This window comes from Telmatherina bonti (assembly GCF_933228915.1).
Source record: "Telmatherina bonti genome assembly, chromosome: 9".
Lineage (NCBI taxonomy): Eukaryota > Metazoa > Chordata > Actinopteri > Atheriniformes > Telmatherinidae > Telmatherina > Telmatherina bonti.
In genome coordinates this window covers 16,249,436-16,272,702 of record NC_136627.1, presented here as the reverse complement: position 1 = coordinate 16,272,702, position 23,267 = coordinate 16,249,436, and the positions used below count along the sequence as shown (strand labels likewise).

The window sequence follows — 23,267 nt, the reverse complement described above, 5'->3', positions numbered from 1 at the left end:
GATCTTCACATCCCAGGCAGACTTGCCCTGAGGGCACAGAGCAGAAAGCTGCTTTAATTACCCAAGGTTCCTGCTGTCACATTGTCACCAAGAGGCACTGGGTACCACGCTACCAAACGGTGCTGAGTCCCCCTGCCGAGATGGCGATGACAACTCCGACAATGGATCTGCACACCATACAGATGCAACACTTCTGAAATATGGGAAGCTGAATCAATCCCACTGTCTCTCTGATTCTCTTTCTGCCTCCTTTTGTTTGCTCTGTGTTGTCCCTTTTTTTTCCTGAATCACAAACTTGCCATGACAAAAACCATGCAGCACCGTGGAGGACAGAAGTAACTGGGACACAGCCACATGGGAGAGTTAAACATTATTTAAACTTAAGCAAATGGGACTTACTTTGATTGGTTGTTTGAGGCAGCTTCCTCAAGAAGTACCATGATGTAAATTCAGTATTGAAGATTCGATTTTATCTTAACTTTTTACATTTTCCAACTAGTTGCCCGATTTAGTTTAATTCAGTATCCTTTCATAGTTGTAAAATTTCCCTCCTGGGAAAAGTAACGTATTTTTCATTTCACTCAACTGAATCTATTTATTTCTTCTCATGAATACGGAAATCCTGAGTAGCTACAGCGTCTGTTCAGTTATCCATCATGCTGTTAAGCAGTACTTTGTCTAGAAAATATATTAAGGTGCCAAAATAATCATTATTATTTCGTATTGAAAGCACACTACAGAACTTTTGACATATTCCCCGTCAAGTGCCCCTTATCGTCGGCTAAATCGGCGTCCATCTTGCATCCTACCTTGCCTGTTAGCTTCCTTCAGCCAGCAAAAGACAATCTTAAAATGACTCCTATTTAGTCTCTTTCTCCTTTAATCTTCCTGCATGTCTTTGCTGAATCAGCGATATTGCATGTTCAAAACAGCCAGCGTGTTTTCTAGCATGTAGCACAACTCTGCTGCAACGTCATGTAGCGTCCCGGAAGATAAAGTTGCATCAGTTTCTCAGCCTCGGGACGCTGCTGGGCAGCAGCGGCTCCAGAAATGCACATGATAGATATTACTGTGCCATTGAACAACTTTTAAGGTCAGAAAGTTTCATAATGCATCTTTAGGAAGAACATGTTTGTAACTACAAAAAGGAAGAGATGTTAATTACTCTTAATTTAACATATTATTTATCGATCATCATAAGAAAATGTAACATTTTACAAACGTTTGATAAAAAGGAAAAGTCAATGACAGAAATAATTCTACAACATCTTTCTATTTGTAAAACAAATAAATGAAGAAACTCTACATTGAAAACGTTGCAATCTCTATCTGGGACAAATAAAATGTTTTCCCATTTTATTTTATTTCCTTTGTTTTGCTGATGATATACAGGTCTATTTTCTATAAGTTGGCGAGCACAAAGCAGCAGCATCATTTATTAACACATTTAGTTAACCTTAAAACCTGGATATTTCTCAACTTTCTTAATCGCAGTAAAAAATAAAACTGTCTGAAGTCATTCTGTTAAGTAAAATCCCATCTATCAACAGTTGTTCTTGCTCTCTTGGCCTCCGTTGTCCTGTTGTCAGAAATCTGCTCGAGATGTTTGACAGCTCTCTTAAGATGGATCCATACATCAGAGGAGTTGTCAAATCAAACTATTTTCACCAGAGAGTGATTGCCAGGGTGGAACCTTATCAGAGACCTGAAAGAAGTTCTTCATGCTTTTATCATCTCTGGAGTGAACTCCTGGAAAACCCCACATGCTGGTTTAGATCAGTTTTCCCTGCGTTGTTTGCAAATTCACAGCACAGGAGGTTTTTTTTTTTTTTTTTTTTTTTTTAACTGGCTTTGAAAAGCACAAACACATTACTCCTGTCTTGGCATCCTTTCACTGACACTCTGTTTCTGGATTGATTTTGGGATTTTATTACTTGCTTGTAAAGTTTTAAATTGATTTGCACCATCTTATTTACAGTAACAGATATTCTTCACATTTATACCCCTGTAAGAACACTGGGGTCAACTACTAAGTTGCCCTCAGACTCTCTGAGATTCAGATGAGGACATAAATGAGATTTACTTTTGCTCTACCCGCTCTATTTAACAGTTCACCTCTGTATATATGAAGTTATCAGACTTTTTGCTGTTTAGGTCACCAGCTCTTCTCCTTGCTTTTCAACTTAATTAAGCATCTAAATTTAACATCCAAATAGAATGTATTATGCTGACCTGACCTTCTGTTGTTATATTTATTGTTATTTATTTATTCATTCAGTTTCCTAACTGATTAGTCCGATTATAGGTATCAGGTAGCAGGAGCCTATCCTAGCAATCATTAGGCAAGAGGCAGAAACACACTGGACAGGCCGCCAGTCCATCGTCGGACAAACGCAGACAGACAAACAACCATTCATGCTCACATTCACTGCTAGGGACAATTTAGAGTAACAAGTTAACCATCTTTGAACACCCACGCGGAGAACATGCAAACTCCACACTGTTCAATCTTCCCTCTAGCCGAGGCTCGAACCAAAGTGACGCCACAGTGCTAACCACTATGCCACCGTGCAGCCCCATATATTGTAACTTTTATTTGAACTACATTATTAATATTGTTTTTTTTTAGTTGTAAACTTTATGTAACTGTAAAGTACTTGTGAAACTCTTCTGTTTAATAAGTGGTCTAAGCTCACAAGTAAATTTCACCTTGGACATGATTTACCGATACTTACTACTACTTTATGTTAACTGCGTTCAAACTTGCCTGCTGCCACCAGAGTAACTGTTAAGACCGAACAGCAGTGCTTGCAGAAACCAGCTTCAGTCAGTTTTTAAAAGTACATTTTGAAGCACAAATACACTTCAGCGACTCCATACAAACCTGTGGTGATGAAACAGATATTTTCCTCCTCTGATCCCTGAGGATATTCCGGTGGAAAATAAAAAAAAAACATGGTCAATTATACCATCAGTAATAGATGCATATGCATTATTGGACGGTGTCATTTATTTCACCTTTACAGTTGAGCTCGTAAAAAATTATGCCAATTACTGATTTTCTCTCAGGCAATGTAGTAAGTGGTTGGGCCCTGAGGCCATTTGTTGGGGCACGACATGTGCTCTTTGTGAGGTCGAAGGGGGTGATGTACCTGCATCAGTGGGCCATTTGTAGCCTGGCTTCCTGGCTTTGTCAATTAGGACACTAACGTAGTGGTGATATGCAACTTTCCATCAGTCTGTTTTTTTTTTTTTTAACTAAATGCATTTTGGTTTTTACTCAGCAAGTCTAAACTGAGTTGCTTTTACCTACTTTTAATATTTGAAATAGATGAATATTGAAACAGAAGTGGGATTAATTTTAATCCAACATCTCTATTCCACACACTTGAGATTTCTTTCCCAATTCCCAGTCCTTCGAACATTAAAGGTATGTGCTATTCTTACAATACAATCTACCAAGTATCAGTTAAGGGACTATTAAGCAACTGCTGGAAGATCAGATGCTTGTATTGCCACTGTTCATACAAAGAAGGACAGATTATTGCAATCTTTGTTGCATTTGTTTTCGGTTTCTCCTCAAATGCTTTCACATGAGCATCCAATGTCATCAAAATACTAAAACACTGAACTCTAAAATGTCACACTCCTAAACAACGGCAAATTTAAAATATTTAGCGTAATAATTACACAGAAATAGAGTATGAAATATGTAGTGTTACTCATACAAAGAAATTATCTGATGGATAAAAAAATAAAACAACTTCTGAGTGATTTTAAGTTATGCTCTCCATGAGGACCATGCATTAACAGGTGGGGTTTTGTCCCCCCTACCCCTCCCACCTCTGTCTGTTCTATCAACAATGTGCTGAGAAGATTGATACTCCTTGTGCCAGTAGGAAAAAGAAAATGAATCAGAATTTAATATGACTTTGATGTATTATTTTCATCTTGTCCAGAGACCCATGGAGAACCCCTAACATATTCCTGCTGCATTTTAAAAGGTTTCAACCACAGAAAACTTTTTTATGTAAGGGACTGGAGACATAAGGCTGAAGATGCACCACCAAGTGTATATTCTGAAATAATCTGACAAAAAAAACCTGTGTTTTCTGATACATGATAGGTGAAGTGTACACAGCCTGCTTTTGCACTATGCAATCTTTATGAAGCCTCTCAATTTCTTATTTATAAAATTGATGCTTAACTTTATTGTATAATGCATACAGATGTTATGATATCTTGTCAATCCATAGCTAATGGATGCAAAATATCACTCACATCTCTTAGAGTTGAGACAATTTCTTGGCATGTTCAATATCAGACAAATGTGCTTTTTATTGTATGTTTCAGGACATGTAGAGGAAAATAGCTCATTTCATAGGATGATATCTAGAGGTTGAAGGCTTTGGCAGACCAAGCTCATAGTCTAACATGTACATATCTTTAATGCTCCATCTGACAGACAATGATATAAAGCTTGCAGAGTCAAATGAAACTTATAAACTTATTCATAAACATTTGTTTGTTTACCACTGACACACAGTAAGGACGCAGAAAGCAGGTGGACACACACTTGCCATTACAAATGAAGCAGCATACATGCATACTATATGCAATCAGCAGTGACATCCGGTAGATAAACAAATAGTCTCTATTCAGTAATTAGGCCGTCTTGCTTCGGCCGACAATGGGTGGCGTTGCAGGTTATGCCAAACCTGACATGTTATAGACAGTGATTACATTACAGCAATAAAATCTTGACTGAAAATATTTTATAGCGCTGTGTTATCTCAGCTTCATTACCTATTTTTTATTTGACTGAACTTCCCAAAGTCTGTAAAGGCAATAAAGGGGGGTGCAGATCAATATTTTTGTTGTTATTTAAATATTATTATTTTAGGGCACAGTAACAGGTTGATGACTGTGAGCTGGCTTTATTTATCAGGTGAAGTTTTGAATTATAAGAAGCCAAATTCCTAAATATTTCAATATTTGTTCCATATCAAAGCAAATTTAACTTAAAATACAGACAAACACAACTTCAAATATCTCTAGAGATCAGTTTTCTCGGACCAAAAAAAAGCAGAAACAAGAACAGATTCTAATTATGATTATGAAGTACTAGTATGAAATAGCTGTTAAGCAGGTATAACCAGGTAATAAGCAGAGACGTCGTACAAGATGCATTTCAATAACTATAATAACTATGCATTTCAATATTTTATTAATCATTTCTAAGGCCACCACGAAGATATTGAACAATGATACATGTAGAAAATTAGAGATTGTAGCTATTGCCTTCTTTTTCTACTTTCCAGATGTTGTGAGAATAAAAAATGATCAGCTAGTCCACATTTGTTACAAATGTATTAACCAGTTATTTTAACATTCAAAGTTGATTCCATTTCACAAATTTTGCAGATATCCAGAGTTCCCTTTTAACAACATGTTGTAAAAATCAAACAAACAAAACAAAAACTCAAAACCCTATAATATTGATTAACAATGTGCAAATAATTTTAAATGAGATCTACTAATGTGTAGTAACAACTAAGTGTTGTGTGGATGTGCGTGTGCACATGAGCAGGTCAGTGGAGTGTCTCATTGCAAATTTAGAGCTGCTGGAGCAGAGAAAAAGATGGAAACGTTTGCAATTTGAAACCTTGTTAGGAATTTATGAAGTGCTAAAATGCTTTCTCCCTAGAGAGCGTCCAGCTGCCAGTGCCACTGTGAGCCGTTTAGTGAAGAGCCTCGTCACCAGGCAGAGATGGCAAGCATAATACACACAAATACTCTGCCTTTGCCTGAGATACAAACAAACTCTCTCACATTTGCTGGCTTGGCTCTTCTTTGCGCTGAAATAAAACAGCTGTAGATTTTTTTTCTAAGCTAATTGGTTCAACATTGACATTTATTACCCTCCTTTCCTCTGGAGAATGCTCCTACACAAAATGCATTTAATGTCATTCTCTTTACTATGAAGCTGGCTTAAATTGTAGCTTTAACATGATCAAAGCAACTGACCTTATTTCATAATTCATGGTACTCTATGTTAATTTAATGTACTCAAGATCCCAGTGATAGTAGTGCGCTGATGAATTCAAAATGACCGATGATTATCAATGAAATGACATGTTTAAAGTATGGCTTCCTGATTTTAACCACTCAGCCTCGAGTAGAAGCTTTTGTGAATAATAAAAGGAGAACTGAGTTAAAAAGTGACCTGTTTGCACAACATTTTTTGACAAAGACATGTTGTGTTTTCTCTTTTTCTAGTTTTCAGTGAAGATCTGCATTCCAGTCTATACTTTGTCAATGCATCTCTGCAAGAGGTAGTATTTGCCAGCACCACGGGGACCTCGGTTCCCTGTCCTGCTGGGGGTGCACCACCTGCTTCGCTGCGGTGGTATCTGGCTACCGGTGAGGAGATCTACGATGTCCCGGGCATCCGCCATGTCCACCCTAACGGAACCCTCCAAATCTTCAACTTCCTGCCATCCAGCTTCAGCAAGCTGATCCATGACAACACATACTACTGCACTGCCGAGAACCCTTCTGGCAAGATTAGGAGTCAGGATGTCCACATCAAAGCTGGTGAGTCAGCAGAAAAATGCTTGGTCGTAGTTAGGTGCCAAAATAAAATTTAAAAAAAAAAAAAAAATGGGTGAGATTCATGAAAAAAGTAGATGTAGTGATTGTTGTGATGGTGGTAGTGAAACTTTCCATTAGGAGTTTGGAATTTGTTTGGAATCTTATATTCTCAAAGCACGGAAGTAAAAGTCAAAGTGTTTGCTGCACAATTTAATTTAACATTATACATTGACTTGATAAATGGGCAAAGAGTCTTTGTGATCATTTATTTCATATAAATGATCACAAAGACTCTTTGTGTGAGAATGCACAGAATGTCAAAGATAATAAGCAACACAGGTGTCACAATTCCCCTAACAGCAAAGATAAAGTTTACACAGAAATATTGTATGGATGAGCAAAATCTGACATGAAAATAACAACTTATTTGCCCCTTAAAAATCATTTAAAAAACGTTTTACTTTGCATGATGCGCTTCTGAAGTAAGCTCTTTCCAGTTACTTCAGTTCCCTCCTAACACCCAAAAAAAACGCATGTTTGCTTATTTGGTGGTTTGATATAAACCTATAAGTGTGTGGTTATATATTCTTGTGTTAGCACTGCAATGGACCTCTGGCTTAACCTTTTCACCAGGGGCTTTTCTAGCAGTCAACACATGAAAAGCTTAAATGCTTAAACTATGAATTTCAGTTTGCCGCAAATTTAGTTTGACATTGCAGTCGAGGACAGAGTATCATGTCAGACAATATGTCTTTATCTTTGGAACAAAGATGACACGATTTAAAAGTCCCCCTATGAGTCTTTTACTTTGTATAACAAGAGACATATCATCTTACTTTTATTTTGAAGAACATTTTAAGAGTATGTAACTTAAAAATTTACGTATGTCACGTAAAAATTGACATCCGAGCCAGTCCAAGAAAGTTTTAAATGCTCTTATTAATCATTTATGAATGACATTAACATTTATTTTTTTTGTTTTTAATAGTTTCACGGGAACCCTACACAGTCAGAGTGGCTGACCAGAAGGCTATGAGAGGCAGTGTAGCTGTCTTCAAGTGCATTATTCCTGCTTCTGTGGAGGCCTACGTCAGCGTTGTATCATGGGAGAAAGACACAGTTTCACTCAGCTCAGGTACAAAAACTTCTACACTTGCATGCATTTCGAAAAGTTCCCATAATTTACGGTCACGGCCGGATAATAAAGCAACTAAATGTGACATATTTGAAGGTTGAAAGAGTGCTAAAGAAATTAAAAGATGATCAACCATGTCTGGCACAGAGAGAGGGATTTATTGCATTTTTAGGCTGTCATTTGCAGCCCCTTCCTCAGTTTGCTTCTCTCTCCACTGTTTGAACACCATGTACTGTGTGAGTCATCGTCTTACCTTTTTACTGTTGCGGTCTGCCATTACTTGTACAGCCATGTCCTCTTAATAGCCAGAGGATGTTGATAACTGTCACTTTGAATCACTGGGTGTCTCTCTCCTGCACATTCTCCTCCTCAGCCAACTCCATTTTGAGTCCAGTAAGGGGTAAAGTGGCACAGTTTACATGACATTACATAGCACTGGCCTAGTTACCTTCCTTGTTTGAATCCGGTGGCACAGCATGAAAACACGATGCAGCCGAACAATCTGCCGGTTGAATTTTTACTCAAGTTAAATGGGATGCTTATCTCTTTGATTGCTCCATGTACTGCCCGCTGGCTGATTCTGCTTCATACTGGGGCGTTCAGGGACCTGTAAGTGAGCACTTGATGTCATTTGACTGAGGGCAGAATCTGGGACGGTGTTTTGGTGGCATTTTAAATGTGTCTGCTCAAGCATGAAGATGTGTCTTCTGATCCATGCCACTGACTTATTTACTGGAGGTTACTCAAGTTACTTGCTCTGAGTGGAAGGTCAAAGACATTGCCTGATGTCACTGTGAGTGAGGAAAAAAAAATGCAGCATATAGATATGATTATTGTCTGCAACTAAAATGAGTCGCATGCACAAGGTTGACATGTTTGTCTGAAAAGTGGGCGGCATAAATATCTGTTGTGAGTATCTCCTCTTGTTCTGATTAAACTTAGAGGTAGAGCACTGGCAAACACGGAGAAAATCTCTTTTCATGTGTGACCATGAAAATCGGTGTTTCTTTATTTTTTTTTAAACCAGTTGTTGCCAATTAAATCAGCTCTATCCAGCAGCTTATATGATACAACCTGAGGTTTTAATGGATCTCACTGTATTCTCTGTGTTCTTTCAAGTTCTTTTGCAAGTGCTCAAAAGAACAATGATATTGGATTGTCCGTGTTTACTCCAATAAGTATTGCAGCAGGCGAGTGCTGTCAAAAGCATGAGCACACGGTCAAAATCACTGCTGCTCGCTGATAAATATTTGATGGTAGATTCTGGTGCATGAGCGGATTCACCTCGCACTGTTATGGAGAGGGTATGTTTACTCAAGGAGTGGGGGTTAGAAGGAGATGTGTGTGTGTGTGTGTGTGTATGTGTGCACTTAAGAACAAGGGAGAGAGAGAGAGACACCGTGAGGATACCAAACAGGGCTTGACAATGGCAGCTGGATGCAGCTTGACCCAACCTAGTTATCAGATTTTTTTTTCCCATTTTTTTTTCTTTTTCTTTTTGCAGCCGCTCTTTTCTTTTCATAAAAGAAGACTCGATCCCAGTGGAGAGAAAATAAAGCTATCCTACAGATGCACTGAATTATTAATTTCAGGTTTTTGTTGGGAATGGTAACATGAAGTGCACTTCTCTACCCTTGCATTGTACATCAGAATGAGAGCAAAGAGAAAAAGATAAAAGAAAAAAAAAACTGGTCTTGAGATATTATTCTTAGCAGAGACCCAAATAACAAGGAGGGTTATAAAGAATAAAGGCAAATAATGTCATTTTCTTATTGAGCTAATGTCAATTAACTTATCAGTTTATTTACTCAAAAGCAGTTAAACCTTTAGTCTTCCCTCTGTCAGCGGTATATTTCCATGTTTAAATGTGCTTTTAATGATCTGAACTCTCATAAAGAGGAAAGTGGCTCAAATCAAGGCTACTGAAATCTTTGACAATGCGATGATTCACATTAGGGTAAAAAAAAATAGATGCATAATTACAGACTAGGCCCTGTCTTAATTAATCAGCTGTGATTGAAAAGTTAATTACAATATGAATTACCTTTCAGAACGAGGACTGCTTAGTAGTCATTTGAAGCGGCCTGTTTTAAATGTGAATGAGCACAATGCAGGCTCACCGGGTCCTAATGTTGCCACTAACATACCATTAACCTGTCATGAATTTTAAAACGCATCTTGAAGCGCCAGCTTTCAAATGCCCGTCTCCGTTCGCTTCCTGCATGCTTTTGATAAACAATTGACAGAGCTAATAGAGAGATGAAAGAGGCAAAAACTAAAAAGAAAAACAACAAAAAAAAAATCAAAAAACAAAGAAAGCGGAGTAGTGAGAGGGTGAGAGGAGGAGCTGAGCTCTGCCCTTATGTGTTCCTGTCATAATATTATAGGATGGGCCTTTCTTTAATTAACTGTGTGTTTTGGTGCAGTCATGTGCACTTTTTGTGCACATTTATGTCTATGTCATTGTTTTACATGTGTGCCCTTGTTTTAGTTGTGTGTCAAGTGGCCATGCTTTTGAGAAGGGATGGAATTGGGATGGTGTGTGTGTTGTGTTTGCTATCTGCCTTTCTTTTGTCTTTGATCATACACGGTATGAAATGACATAATGAGCTAGATGGCCTTGGTTGCAGACAGGAGGAACAGCAAACGCAGCGCTCTGATATGGAATGAGTTGCAAACAAGTTGTCTCATAAACCTTGTGCTCTTTTTTTCAGGTGTACACTGAGGTTACATGTTGCCCTTAATTGTAATAACTCCTTGATGTTTGAGTTGAACCAATGTACAATATAAGTTATTTGTTCTTATTGTTTCATGCTGATCTTTATTCATTTACGCATCTGAAAGAAAGAGTGTGGAAATAGTGTAATGCAGCTTGATTTAAACAAATGAGGAAGAAAATAACATTTTGTGACAGACACTACCCCTTAAATGACTCATTTAATGTTAATGCATGTGCGATTTTTGTGATTTGTTTAGTTTTTAAGCCATAGGTTTTGCAAAATGTTTGGAGTCAGAAGCTCAGTTTTAGATGAGAGCGACGTGTTGTGATCAGTCTGCATAAGCTGCCAGGGTGCATCTGTAATTCACATTACCTCTGACAGTAAGTGTTATGCTGATTATTTCCCCTTCTTCTTATAACAAAAAGCACAAGTATCTTGGTTGCATTAACAGTGTTCAGCATAAAATGCAAAAAGCTAAAGGTAACCCTCGAATGGGATTTAAAAGGTATCAACTAAAGAATTATAAATGGATAAAAAAGAAAAATCCTTCTCCCAAATGTTCACATGACATGAGCGTCATTAATTGAGAGGGAAGCCTGACGCGGCGGTGAATATAGATGTGGAAAAAATAGGGTCTTCTTGGAATTAACGTGCAGCTTTACAAACCGAAGAACTAAGTGAACGACTGAGGAAAGGAAGCTTTGTTCTGTATTAAGATGGAGGCTTAATTTATACATGTATAAGTCTTTCTTTTTTCTTGGATGTGACACCATCTTGGCATTTCATCGTTTGTGTTGAAGGCTTTATGGAAACATTTACGTGAATAAAACCTTTTATCCATGCTTTTGGTAAATTAAAAACTGCCATATTTTTATTTGTGATCAATTTTCATTTTTTGGTATGATTGTATTATATCAAGTTAGTCATTTAATTCAGCCAAATAGTGATGAAAGTAGATAAAACAGAAGGTCTTCCGTGCTTTCTATGAAAAACGGTGCAAACATGGACAACAGGTCAAACAAGTTGTGTTTTTTTTGTCTTTTTTTATGCATTATGTGGATGGCTGAGTGTGTGTGTGTGTGTTTGTGTGTGTGTGTAGGTCACTTTCGTGGTGAAGAGATTGCAGAAGGGTGTATAAAGGGTACAAGGCAAATTGGCAGAGTTTTGACTGGTATGTTTTTCATGTGGATGATACACCACCAACTTCAGCATGGTTCCTCAGCACATACACTGATGCATAGTGACACGCTGCAAAGACAAAGGTGATGAAGAGTCAACTCTGTCTCCAAAAGTCCCCAGATCCCATTCCAACAAAGCATCTGTGAGATGTCCTGGTAAAATATGCACTATCCACGGAGGTTCCACCTCACAACTCACTAGGTTTAACAGTGTTTGCTGCCAACATTGTGACGCCGCAGGAGACCTTCCAAGGTTCTGTGTGGCGTAAGCATCGGCTTAGATTAAATGGTACTGAACTGAATCCTCGTCAGCCATCTATAGCTGGACCACGCAGAAGAAAGCAGTTTCTTTACATCCTGTGCATGTCATTACATTTTAAAATGTTCCACAAGAAAATATTATTTGCTGACGTTAGATGTTAAGAAAAACAGAATCTTTCTTCTTCCTTGATTCTCTGATGCAGTTTTTTTGTTTACATCCTCTCTTCTTTTTTTTTTTGTATTTTCTCTTCTTAATCCTCTCAATCCTCCTACACTGGCCTTGACCATTGGTCTTCTTCTGTTTTTCTCTCATCTCATTGCATAATCTGCTTGGCACAGTGCCCCAGTCAATTTCCTACTGCGTAGAAAATGTCCCCCCCCTCCACCCCCGCTTTCTTTATGCAAATAAATCCATCCAATACTTACACCATCAGTTTAAAAAATCTCTGGTCACATTCATGTCGACTTCCAAACAAGTGAAAGATCTTCCTCACTCTTGCATTCTGCTCAGTCGTGTCTCGTGGGTCCTTGTGAGCGCTTATAGAGGCTAATTAAACAGTTTGCTTGCTAATAGAATCTCAGTCTGAGTCGGCCACCAGCCCAGTCGCTGGAATGCTAAGGATGCCTTCAGATTCAGCTACTGTAGGTGTTTGGATTACAGCATCACTGCTCCAGCAGGAATTTATCATGCGGTGATGTGCCACCGCCTCAATTTTTTACTGAGATTGACAGTGAGGGCACCAAGAGGCAGGCGGCGATAGGGCTGTAAATTCAACACGCCCAAAGTCAGGCCAACCTTGAAAGGAGGGCACGGTGGTTGAAATGAGCTCGCGAGGAAAGAAGATGCAACGTAACACAGAGAGCAAGAGAGCAGATTAGAAGAAAGGAAGTGAGAAAAAGAGTAGAAGGAGATTGAAAAGGTACAGAGCAGAGTGGGTGAGGATTTTTCTTGGGCCAACAGCGTACTGCATTATGTTAGCAGCATGACTTTGCCTTCTCTTGTTTTCCTTCTTTCTTTTCCTAGTTACCTCTTCCTTCATTTCCACTTAGAAAGTGGGTCATGGCTCAAGCAGGAGTGCATGAATGTAACAACATGGCATTCAGGAGTCTGAGCTAGATATTAATATAACAGCAGGTACAAACCAATCAAAAGTTTAGACATGCTTTTCTGTTAAATCAAAGGAGAATGTTGGTGAGCTCTTAAGGTTATTTAGGCTTTTTTTGTTTTGTTTTCCACACCTCCCCACCGGTCCTGCAGTGAAACCTCAAGAAAACAACACAGCCTATCCTTTTATTCCCCCCCTCCTCCCACACAGATCAGCAGTTAGTGAAATGCTGACCCTTGTCTTTCACAGCACCCCTTTTCCCAGTTCACTAACACACAGCAGCCGAAAACCTATAAGACACGGGCCGTTTCTTTTCTTATGTTTTTCTGTAAAAACAGGGAAATGTGTTATAGTTGCGCGTTTATTTATTTATTTAATTTATTGCGTAACCACTGTCTGTACCTGTGAAAGCTGGTGGGCAACTTGAGATAAGGTCAAGGAAGTGTTTTGGGGTTGGATGTGCGGGGGGGCACTCTTTTTTTAAGGAAATAAAAGGGGAAAGAAAAAATCAATAGATGTGTGCATTAATCACGCTGCTGCCACTGAGAATTATGGGAATGTGGACTGAAGGATGCATTTTGTGCATTTGCAACATGTGAGTGCTGTATGTTGGGGAGTTTGGGGAATTGGAAGAGGACGAGACAAGACCCTTTTAGCAAGTCGTGACATTAGAGCAGAGATAGTTGGGGGAGCATTTTAACTACGTGTATGGTGTTCACAGTGGGTCTTAATGTTGTGTTTTGCTGACTATCAAACCACCTTTTTATTTTGTAAAGCTCACAGTTGCATTGCGCTCATTTTGCTTGATTTGAAAAACTTTGATGTTACAGCTTGTAAAATAACCAAGGTCATATTTTAATGTGAAAGCTTTGCAATAATTTGTAGTTTTCAGTGATATGGCTCACATTCTTACCCCTTTTACATTATCACTTGGTTTCATGTCTGTGCACAGTAATGAGGTTTTCCATTTGGAAAGAAAGAAATCTTGCTCTCTGACTTTCTCTTTGAGCTGCGGCTGTTTGAAGTCTCCATCTTAGCTCTGCTGAGGGCTTGAGGACGTGATACATATTTGATAAGGATCGATCGGAGGGTTACTGAGACTGAGATGGAGGGAAATCGATCTTGGACTGGGCTTCCCAAAAGCATCTTAAACCTAAGGTGATCTTTGGAGCATCCTTCTTGTAAGCTGCAGAGCCACAGACTTGTAAATTTTATGGAAATACAATGCAAATTGTAATTCTCCCTTACTTTCACATTCTCATCCGCCGGTAGAACACGTTAGTGAAGCCGCATTACAAAAAAAAATCCTTTTTCTCAGCTGTCAGATCTATTAATGTCTTATCTAAGGTTTCTGTATTTTATTAAGCCATCTCCTTGTGATCATCATGCACATAAAACAATAAAGCAATCTGTTTAGTGACGGGAGACTGAACAGCAGACACAATTCTGGCATGGTGGCTGCTATTCCCAGCTGATACTCCATACGGATAGACAGCATCAACAACAGTTGAGATGGGCATCCTTCCATCAGTGTTTACTAATAAACAGTAGCAATATGGCAGCCGTTAGACTGTTTAAGCAGGGAATGATTAGGGTGGTGATGGCGGGGCGCAATGGGAGACTGAACATGCTCTCATCTTTAATAGGCAATTTGGCTATGGGGATGCCTCTTTGTTCTTGTCTTGGACTGAAGACAGAAGCTTAAATGAGTGCTGATTTTGAGGAGTGCACTGCCAGTAGACTGCAGTAATCTAGTTTATGGTGATGTTGTAAATTTGTGTGATGCAGTTCAATGACATCTGCTGAAATGATGTGTAAAATACCAACACTATGCTGTGTACAGTTTTGCTTTATTGCAGATCTTATAAGATGTGTTGCAGAATCGTCTCATTATAAGTTTGATATCACATTATAATAATAACAGAAGGGGGACATTTTTATCACCTGCTTGGAGAAACACATACAGTAGAAATATGGACTTTTAGTTAGAGGAAGCCTAGTCATAGAGAAGGGCCCGTTCTGCCAGAGCTTATGGACTACTGTACAGCAACACTGGGCTGGAACCGGGCCAGAACCAGTCTGGCATGATGCCAAAGCACAGATTAGTAATAAGCATGTTGTGCGCTAATTACAATTGGAACAAGCAATTAATTTTAGTTTATAAACTGTCCTGAATGTGTGTGTGTTTTTTTTTTATTTTTTTTGTGACAGGTGGTGGAGTTCATGTCCATATGCTCCCAGCTGAAGCGCTGGGGTAGATAGAGACACACTGGTGTGCTCAGTCACATCCCATAATACAGCAGTGTCTGATCCCATCTTAAAAGTGACTGATTAGTGTAAAAAAGGCACTTAATAACTCAAATCACCCTGCTGACCCTAATAAGGATTTCTCACTCCAGTTTTTTCTTCCTCATCTTCCATCCAATCAAGGATTAATACATGCTCTTATTCTGCTCCCTGGGTGGTAAATCTGGAAAAATACAGTAAATCACATTGAGCCTCTTTAAACTTTCACACAGAGCCTCTGAGCCTGTGGTGCCATGCTGGGCATCGGTAACACTGATTAGACATGATCATGGTTTTAGAACACCTGCTGGACACCAATCAGAGGAAGAGATATGACTGAGAGCCTTTTTTCTACAAAACAACTTATGGATTGACACATTTTACATTATCTCAGATCAAGTAGTCTCACAGTCTAGTTTACTTGGAATAGGGAGCATAATGCAGCCTGTAAAACAGTATGATGTGTGTTCAGAAGGGTATTGTTTCAATTCTGAGGCAATAACCATGTTTTCTCAGTTTACATTTGGTGTTCACAAATTATAACCTGATAAGCAATGTTTTTAATAAGCACACACACAGCACATATTTTTACACATAAATAATGAGAAAAAGGCTTTTTCTAGGCTGTTTTGGTTCTTGGCATACTCGGAAATTATGAAATTGGAATAACTTTTCCTCATGTCCAAGAAAAGATTGCGTAGGTTCAGATTTGAATTGACAATCTAATCCTTGAAGGTCAAGGGATTTAAGAGTGGAAACAACCAACATAATTTCATCATGAGCATCACTGTGGTCAGTCTTGACTGGAATGGATACGTCATCAGTGCCACAATTGAAGCTCGATCCCTGACTTGTCATGACTACATTTTAGTGTGTTTTGGAATGAAAGCTTAATGAGGAAGAAAAAAAAGCACTGCATAGACATCAATACTGACTGCATAGACCAAAAAATGTTGCTTTACTGAGTAAATGGGTCGATGTGGCTTGAGGTGAAAAAGTGTTTTGAGTTGTAAAAAAAACTAGAAAAGGGCTTTATATTGAAACAATATTAAATGAAAAAGACTTTATTGATCCATATTGGGAAATTATAGATATAAACACAGCACATTTATCAATTACTCACCAGACAACTGATTCAATCTCAGAATTAGCTGCATTTAGTTTTATAATAAAGGATTGCAAGTGGGAAAACTTTATGAATTTTAAGATTTTTATATACCTCCATTTTACAGGCTACCCAAATCACAGCTAATGCTAATGTCCCACATCACTTGGGATCATAGACTGTATGCTTGGGACCGAGTAGACAGTCCGGCTCACTGCTGCTAGCCGCTCTGCTGCTGATATCAGGAAACATAGTCCTGCAAACACTTTCATAAGAATGGCAGTAAAGGAATAATATCATTACTGAGAAATATTCCCAATTAAACACAGACAAACACACTAACACACATGCACACAAAGAAACAATAGCTTACAGGAAAACCTTTGCATTAGGTTTCAATGTTTAGTTGGAGAATTATGTTTGGCTAGCTTTCCTTACTTTTAATTTTGTTTTGTTGCTTAAATTGTGACTTTTTTTTTCAAACAGGAAGCCAGCGAAGCTCTGAGCTATGTGTGTTATCAGTCAAGTAATCATTGCAATAAAGTTTTATAATCATGAAAATATTCCTCACTCCTGTTATTATTATGTACTTTTTTTAGAGATTGTGTCTGTATCAAAATGATTGTTCCTGCTGAAGTGATCACCATCATGATATGACAGCATAATATTGTTAGAAGATCTTTAAGAGGGAAGAGAACAAATGAGCTCTGTAATAAACCACTGCTGCCTAAAACATGAAAGTCTCAAGTCTGTATCATATTAGTTTAATTTGGCTACTCTTGTTTTCAACAAATCCTTCTCCAGAATGTATCCCTCAGATGACCAGCTGACTTCACAGCAAGGTGACCCCGCATCTTATTCTTGATGTATGAGGCATGAAGCATCATTATTTTTCTTCAAGGCTCGTTTTCTCTCCTCTTTCCTCTTCACCGACATGAGCCTTTCGAACGCACTCAGACACACACAGACAATCATGCACACTAAGTATACTTGCAACCTGTCTTTGACCTCACCTTCTCACTGCACAGCAACTAAGATCCAAACACCCAAACTCCCTGTAGACTGCTGCAAAGTGGCTGTGGTGAAAACAGGGGTGTGGCGGGATTGGACAATGAGGAGTCGGCTACTGTGATAAACCCTTGCTGTCAGATCTTTAGAGCTGTGTGTGTGTGTGTGTGTGTGTGTGTGTGTGTGTGTGTGTGTGTGTGTGTGTGTGTGTGAGTGAGAGCTTAAAAGGAACCAAAGCTATTTATCTGAGACACTTCTGATTATTCCTTTATTGTATTATAACAATGAATTCATCATTTACAGAAATGCTCTGCACCTTTTCTGTAATAGGCTCCTAAATCTTGGAGGATATGTCACACAGAAACAGTAACAGTGGAATGATATAAATCTCAGCAGCTTTGTGCTCTGAATATGGTCAGTCAAACTGTCACTTGTAGCAGTGACGTCACAAAGTGACAGCCTGGAACAGGGTGGCCTTTTGACAGACGCAGCCTGCAATCTTCACATCAGCGTAGGAGTTAAGCCAGCCAATCAGAGCCAAGTCACCATCGCTGCACACGCTTATCACCTGCATACAGCTGCTGCTGCTCTGAGCGTGCGAGTGAGAAGGATGAAGCGAAAGGAAAGAAAGCAAAAGAATGAACAGTGCACCCGAGACAGAGGGTGATTTGTGTGCAGTTTTTGCACATTCATGCCTGCATGTTTCTTTAATATCGTTTTTGAGGAATGCATATGAAGACATCGTTTTCTTGATGCTATGATCCACATTTTCAATTTAAAACAAATGCTAAAAAGAAAATCTTGTTTTTTTTTTTTCACTGCTGCAAAAACTCAGCAATAGTCAAAATGGGATTCAGAGCAGAAACACTGCGTAGCCCTTGCGAAATGAGAAGGGGAAGAGAAAGAGAGAGAGATAAGCTCAATCTGAATTGATTTTCGTGTTACTTTCTGCTGTACTTGAGTTTCCATAGCAACGTGGTCAGGTTCCCTCGGCCTCCTAGGGCAAGTGTAATTGTTGTGTATTTCTCCCAGTCAAACCCACATTTATTTCCTTTCCTTTCCATTCCTTTCCTTTCTTCTGTGTTTTTTACAGTGTTTAAAATATTGAGAATGATAATACTATTATTATTATTATTATTATTATTATTATTATTAATAATAATAAAGAAGCATGGCTTATAGTTTTTATTATTATTATTATTATTATTATTATTATTATTATTATTATTATTATTATTATTATTAATAATAATAATATTAATAATAATATTAATAATAATAATAATAATAATAATAATAATAATAATAATAATCATAATAAAAACTATAAGCCATGCTTCTTTCAGATATTTAATCTGAACAACCACTGCAAAATCCACTGATACCCAGTCTGTTTTATGGTTTTGCTTTTTTTATTCATTGTGTTCATGTCCCCTGTCTTTTCCCAGTTTTTTTTTACCCTGACCTTAGCTCTTTTACCTCTCTCCAATGCCTATACAGTACAGTTTCCAATAGTTTGGATGGTGATAGTTCAAGAGGACCTGTCAGCACAACAGGAAGAGGTGAAGTATTTTAGGTTTATGATTAAGACTGGTGAGAAACCATTATATTTTTGCTTTCAGGACTAAATAAATAAGATACATGTGGAGGAGCATACAATAGATTTGAACCATGACCTTAAGGGATGTATTTGAAACAAAACAATCTCAAGGAAAGAGGAAAAAATGTCGTTGGAAATTAAAACCAGACTCTTTGAAATATATGAGAAATTTTAAAAAAGTGTAAAACGATGAGGCAATGCTGTATAAAACTGTTGTGGTGCTTTTATCCTGCCTTCGTTGGACTGCTGCAGTCATATAATTCTGCTCTAGGTCTAAAATATAAAACACTTCCTTTGCTCTGTATATAGAAAGCTTCTGTATCTGTGGTGGCCCTGGACCTGCCCCAATCTGCTCTGTGTTTTCTTGCTCCAGATCAATGCTAATTAAAACACATCTCCCTCAGGGACGGTGGGGAGGCCACGCAGAGATTCAGAAAATCCCATCAGAGGTTAGGTTTGATGTGGACCACATGTAAGAAAAATGTACTTTCTAAAATATTAACACACAGTAAGCAGTTGTACCCCTGTATCACTCTTTTCCCACCTTGAATTCCTCATAAGAAATACGGTTTGGTCCTTGATCCTGATTGGGCGATCTGTGTTTACCAAGCAGCACACTGCATTTTAATTGGTTTATTAAGTGGTGGCAGGGCCTTTTCTAATCACATGCTTTAATGCTAATCCAGGTCAGATGAAGTTCAGCCTCCTTCCTTTGGCAGCCATTTTCCATGAAAACATTGCACACCTAAATCCAGGGGTGATTGTTTTTATGCTTTACTGTACAATTAGCTGGAAGCTGGCAGTACCCACACATAAACAGGCCTTCTGGTTTGGTGAATATTTCTTTTAGTCTCCTGCTTCTTATTCCTTTCTTTCCTCTCCATCTCTCTTTGAAATGCAGCGTTGAAACAAGTACAAAAAAAGGAAGACATGTTTCTGTGCATGCCTGGTGGACAGATAGGCGCTGCATAACTAGCAGTTTCCTCTGAAGTAGGGAGAAATCTATTTGCTTGTAGAAGCTGCTTGCATAATCCTTTAGTTACACTTGCCAACTGTGAGCAAAGATATGGCACTGTGGGATTTGGCATGAATATCATTGGGAGGACAAAGAAATGAAACTGATAAGTGTTTGTGCTCAGGGTCCTTTGCATAATCCAGGATAATTCATAATCTGATTTTTTTTTTTTTTAAATCATGTCCAAATAGAAGTGATGTGAAGCCATTAATGAGGGTTTGGGAAATTCAGCTTACCTCAAATAATTTGAGAACTTTTGCTACTCTGTCAGAGATCAGGTTTGATTTGCTTAGTTCAGACATATGCTGCTGAATAGAAGAGCATGAATTTAATACAAGAAAAGCATTTAGTGAGAAATGCACTGAAAGTGTGTGTTAGGATTGGCTAACGCTGCAAGGATAAAGTCCATGTAAAAGGATTGAAAAGATTTTATTCTCTCTGAAACAGCTCACCCCTCTTTCCACTGCATTTTTTTTCTTGTGTCTCAACCAACAGTGTGTACAGCAATAAAAAAAAAAAAAAAAGAAAAAGAAAACAAGCACACACATCACTGAACAGCTTTCAATGCATCCATCCTTTCTCTTCGTGCCTGTCAAGGTATTTGTTTGTTCAAACTTCTTAGCTGTATTTTGTATGTTTCTCAAGGTGTTTTCGAACAGTAAAGACAGCTGCTAAAAGCTTGCATGAAATCTTTGTATGTGTAGGATACACTGTGAAGACTCCATATTGTCTGTTCCAGAGGTCACATGTCTTTATTTTTTGCCTTGATCTGTTTTAACTGTTAGCGTGTTTTCTTCACCTTAATTTATTTTTTTCACACAAACAGAATCATAACATATGTTATCTTGCTTCCTTCCTTCAAAGAACAGCAAATGCACATTAGGAATAATAGAAACATCTTTTGGAAATTACCATCTGACCAGGCAAAGATTAAAATGATGTGAGTCACCAGATGTTTCTGGTCTCAACAAAAGAAAAACACTGACCAGTGCCTTCCCAGAAATGATGTAAGATTTCAGACAACATCCGACATGAAAATAATTCCTGAAGGCATGCTGTCTCTTTTTTCCTGTTTGAACGTCCTCACAGCATTTTTTTTTTTTGTTTGTTTTTTTCTTTTTTCATTTTAATACTCCAGCATTCTGAAGGACAGCTACTGGATTAAAAACACTAAGCAACATGACTTGCACCACCAGCCTCTAACAGCACAATGCAGCTGAGTTTATTTGTTGCAAACCATCTGATGGAAGTGTGTCTGACTCAGAGTTCTTTTTATCGCTGTGCCTCAAAAGATTGCTTCTTATTCCGTTCACTTATCAATGAAAACCGGACTAATTAAACAGAGTAATTCCAGCCTCTTTTCTTTACTCAAATGCCGTTAGTTACAACTTGTGACACTGACTTCTGTGTAGTGGTTATTTAAAAACACTTGGGCAGCATTTCTCAGGCCTTGATGCTTTCAGTCTCAGGGCGGATCTGTAGCAAAAAAAAAGCTTTAGTTTTCTTGAGTTAGTTGAGTTTACAGTACATATCTCATTCTTGTGTAACATTAACATTTAATTAACCTGTGGTAACAATAGAAATTTTGAAAAAAAAAAAAGAAGAAGTAAAAAGAATAAAGGAAATCTCCACATCCGGAGAGGCTAAAATATTGATGATGAAGCAGGTGGACTACTCAAAATCTGAGCGCGACAATGAAAATGGAAGCTATGAGGAGAGTGAGCAAGGCAAAGAGGGGAAGGCATCACTTGTAAAGCTGGGCTCTGAGGGGCTCAGGCGCATAATCAATGAAGTAAAGTGTGTGTTGTATCTGTGGCGTTGAGTCGGCTTCACAGAAGCCAATCCTATTTTTACAGAGGAGACAGGTCTGTTGCTATGCTCTTTGAGAAAGACTCTTGCAGCTGGAGAAAGACAGAGAACATCCACTTTGGGTTATAATCACACCTCTAGGGTGGACAGAACAAAAAGAGAACTATCTGAATGAGGCGAGCTACGTCTACATGGTAACAGATTCAATTGATTATTGATGATTAGGATCCATTATACCATTACAGGAAGGTGTTGACATCAGCAGAAATAGACTGGGCACTTCTTCGTTTCTTTTTAGCTAGAGGTGTAAATGCAGTGCGACATAGGCTGTCTGTCAAAAAGAAGAGGCGTGCATGAGGAGTGTGTTTAAACTATTTATTAAAGTATTGAATTATTAACTGTGAAAATAAAACATTACAAAAATTCTAAACTAAAAGATGCATCCTCTTCCCCCCTTTTTTAATTTTATTTTCGATTTGATAAAAGCTGTACGCAACTACATTATTAGGGCTTTAGTGAAATGTGTCAATTAAAAAAAACATGTTTTCAGACCATCCCTGCTGTGGATCTGTGTAATCCTGTCTGGAAGAAAACTAGTTTGTCTGTGTTAATTTGTGTTGAACATGCAAATAAACTCATACCAACACAAATGAATTTACTGTACAGACTAGATTATTGTTCTCAAACAAGTCAATCAGATTGTCTCTTGGCTGTGTTTTTATGTCATCTTGTCCAGATGTCATCTATTAGACATCAGATTAGTGAATGAGTGGTGTTGGATTAGCCAATCCAGAGCAAGAACCATCTTAGATTAGATTATAGTATATGGACATCTGGGACTCTGTATTGGCTCTGCTCAGTCAAAATAACATTAAGTCAGTGTCACACAAATAGACAGTACACAGACTGTAATCAGCTGCCAAGCAGAAGGAGGATGACAGCATTAAGGCATAGATGGATGAGAAATCCTTTGGTTTTACAACTTCCCAATTACAGCATGGCCCCAGACGGCTCAACAAAAGCAGCACTGCTGCTCGTAGCTGTCTTCATGAAGTCAAAATTATAAGGCAAGACAGGAGCTGTGCATGTGTGTATATGTGTCATGTGTGTGCAGAAAGGCCCGAAAAATCTAAGCTTGTGCAAAGAAGATGATCAGGGCTCCAGTACAAGCAGCCCTGTCTGCTAATAATTATGGTTATTTTCTCCTCTTCCCCCTCTTGCGCTCTCTTTGCTCAGCATTTGTGCTCAGGCCTCCTGGCAGATAGATGTGCAGAGATTACACCTTCTAATTGGTGCTAGCGGCTGTGGGACGGAGTGGTTCACAGTAGTTTAGTGCTGCATAGACAGATTTTTATGTATTGTGTATATGTAGTAATGATTATAATGTTATAATGACTTCAGGATGGTATGTTTGTTGTGTGTCAGTGCAGTATGTGTAAAATACACTGCC

The 23,267-nt window shown here is 38.4% G+C and overlaps 1 protein-coding gene across 3 annotated transcripts in view; it reads left to right on the top strand.

The window, feature by feature from the left end:
• dscamb (Down syndrome cell adhesion molecule b) overlaps positions 1–23,267 on the top strand; it is a gene marked incomplete at both ends in the record, with an annotated part of 117,928 nt that overhangs the window by 14,250 nt on the left and 80,411 nt on the right. For all 3 annotated transcript variants that reach the window (XM_079246937.1, XM_079246938.1, XM_079246936.1), the window contains 2 exons: positions 6,280–6,597; positions 7,583–7,729. In XM_079246937.1, coding sequence (XP_079103063.1) covers positions 6,280–6,597; positions 7,583–7,729 — 465 coding nt within the window. The remainder of the gene's footprint in view (positions 1–6,279; positions 6,598–7,582; positions 7,730–23,267) is intronic.